We start from the raw sequence: 1,890 nt of genomic DNA, 5'->3' as shown, positions 1-1,890 counted from the left end.
CTTTCTTGTGGTCTCTCTTCCCATCCCTCTCTATCTCTCTGCCTGTCTCTCTCCCTCTCTGTCTTTCTCTCTCTTTCTCTCTCTCTTCCCATCCCTCTCTCTGTCTGTCCCCCCATCTCTGTCTCTGTCTGTCTCCCTTCCCATCCCTCTCTCCTCTTTCTCTGTGTCTCAATCTCCCTAGGCTCTGGGCCCATGGTTGGGGGTGAGTCATAGATGGCCTAAGTTCATGTCTGCCTAAGAGCATCCCAGGGGGCCGGGAAGGGTGAGAGAAAGAGAGAGATGGAGAGACAGAGATTCGGGCCACTGGTTTCCAACACACCTGAGTCCAGTCCTCACCCCCAGGTGCTGACGCGATGGCCACGGTGGGAAGCCCTTGGGGCTGGTTCCTGGGGTGCCTCGTCCTTGGTGTCACAGGTATCTTAGTGTGCATGTGACTGTCTGTGCTTGGGGGCACAGTTCAGGCGTGACTCAGTGTCCTCCCGTCCGTGACCGCAGAACTGCCGCGAGGCAGCTCCATGTGACCGGTGCCCTGGGGTTGTACCTTCGCAGCTCCTCCTGTCACGCTGACTTCGTGTGTGACAGCGTGTCGGTTGTGTGGCTGTACCTGTGAGCGTCGAGGTGCTATTGGGTGAATGACTCTGACAGCTTGTGTCTCTGAATATCGGGCAGAGTGACAGCGTTGTGATGACAGAGACAGAGACACTAGGAGGAGAGGGGGAGAGAGGGGGAGGGATGGGGAATGAGACAGAGACAGGGAGAGGGAGAGAGAGAGACAGAGAGAGAGGCATGGGAAGAGAGACAGAGACAGAGACAGGCTGTGGGGACAGAGGGAACAGAGGGGGCCGCCAAAGAGGAGACTGTGTTCCTGAGGGAGTCACCCACTGCTGGGTGCTTCCTGGATCCTGCTGCGCCTGTTTCCTGGGCCTTCAGTCCTCGGACCCCCCAGGAGTCCACGTCACGGTACTATGTGATGGTGTGTCTATGTGGACGACTTGTGACTGGGTGTGACTGTGGGCGAGGCTGGGCCGGGGAAGGCTGACTCCGTGCCGGACCCACTCCTGGAGCTGTGTCTTTGTCTGCCCTCGCCTCCCCCAGCCTGTGAGGGCCCTCGTGCTCGGGGGACTGTGCCTGGCATGGTGCTTGCGTGTGTGGTCCCAAAGGTGGGTGTGTACCCAAGTTCAAATCCACCTCTTGATAAGTGAAGCGCCCCCAGGCCTGACTCCGCCCCCAGAGGCTCTGGACCCGCGACCGGGCCCGTCCCCCAGCCTTGACCACGCCCCTGCACTGCACCTCACTCCCAGGCGTCGTAGCCCGCCCCCAACCTGACTCCGCCCCCAGGAGCCCTGGGTCTCCGAGTGCCCTGATTCCGGCTCCATAGCTTTAGCCCACCCCAAGAGACCTGATCCCCTGCCCTAACTCCTCCCCCAGGAGCCCCGACTGCCTTGGAAGCCCTGACCACACCCCTTCATCGTGGCCCCACCCCCAGGAGCCCCGGGACGGCCTCCTAAGCCCGCCCCTAGCCCTGACTCCGCCCCCAGAAGCCGTGGGTCCGCCTCCGGGGCCGCCCTCCAGCCCTGACCACGCCCCTGCACTGTGAAACCCCCCCCCCCCACCCCCAGGAACCCAGGGCCTGTCCCCAGCCCTGACTCGGTCCCCAGGACCCCTGAGCCTCCATGTGCCCTGATCCCGGCTCCCAGCCCCCTGAGCTTTAACCCACCTCAAGAGATCTAATCCCAGCCCTGACTCCGCCTCGGGAGCCCTAGCTCACCTTCTGAGACCCCAGCCCTGACTTCGCCCCCAAAATCCCTGGCTCACCTTCTGAGCCCAAGCCCCGTCCCCGCCCTCAGGGCCATAGGTCCGTCCCCCAGCCCTGACCAGGCCCCTGAACTG

The 1,890-nt window shown here is 62.7% G+C and overlaps 1 protein-coding gene across 2 annotated transcripts in view; it reads left to right on the top strand.

The window, feature by feature from the left end:
- Window positions 1-353: 353 nt before the first annotated feature.
- KLK4 (kallikrein related peptidase 4) overlaps window positions 354-1,890 on the top strand; it is a 5,669-nt gene continuing 4,132 nt past the window's right edge. The window contains exon 1 of one of the 2 annotated variants that reach the window (XM_008072146.1): window positions 354-414. In XM_008072146.1, the coding sequence (XP_008070337.1) occupies window positions 354-414 (61 nt within the window). Of the gene's footprint in view, window positions 427-1,890 lie in introns of both variants that reach the window. The other variant, XM_021705995.1, reaches the window with a different exon arrangement.

The sequence above is a fragment of the Carlito syrichta genome, unplaced genomic scaffold, assembly GCF_000164805.1.
Source record: "Carlito syrichta isolate Samal-C Ts95f unplaced genomic scaffold, Tarsius_syrichta-2.0.1 Scaffold314869, whole genome shotgun sequence".
Classification (NCBI taxonomy): domain Eukaryota; kingdom Metazoa; phylum Chordata; class Mammalia; order Primates; family Tarsiidae; genus Carlito; species Carlito syrichta.
The sequence above is the reverse complement of the archived record's forward strand: the minus strand, read 5'-3'. Positions and strand labels throughout refer to the sequence as shown.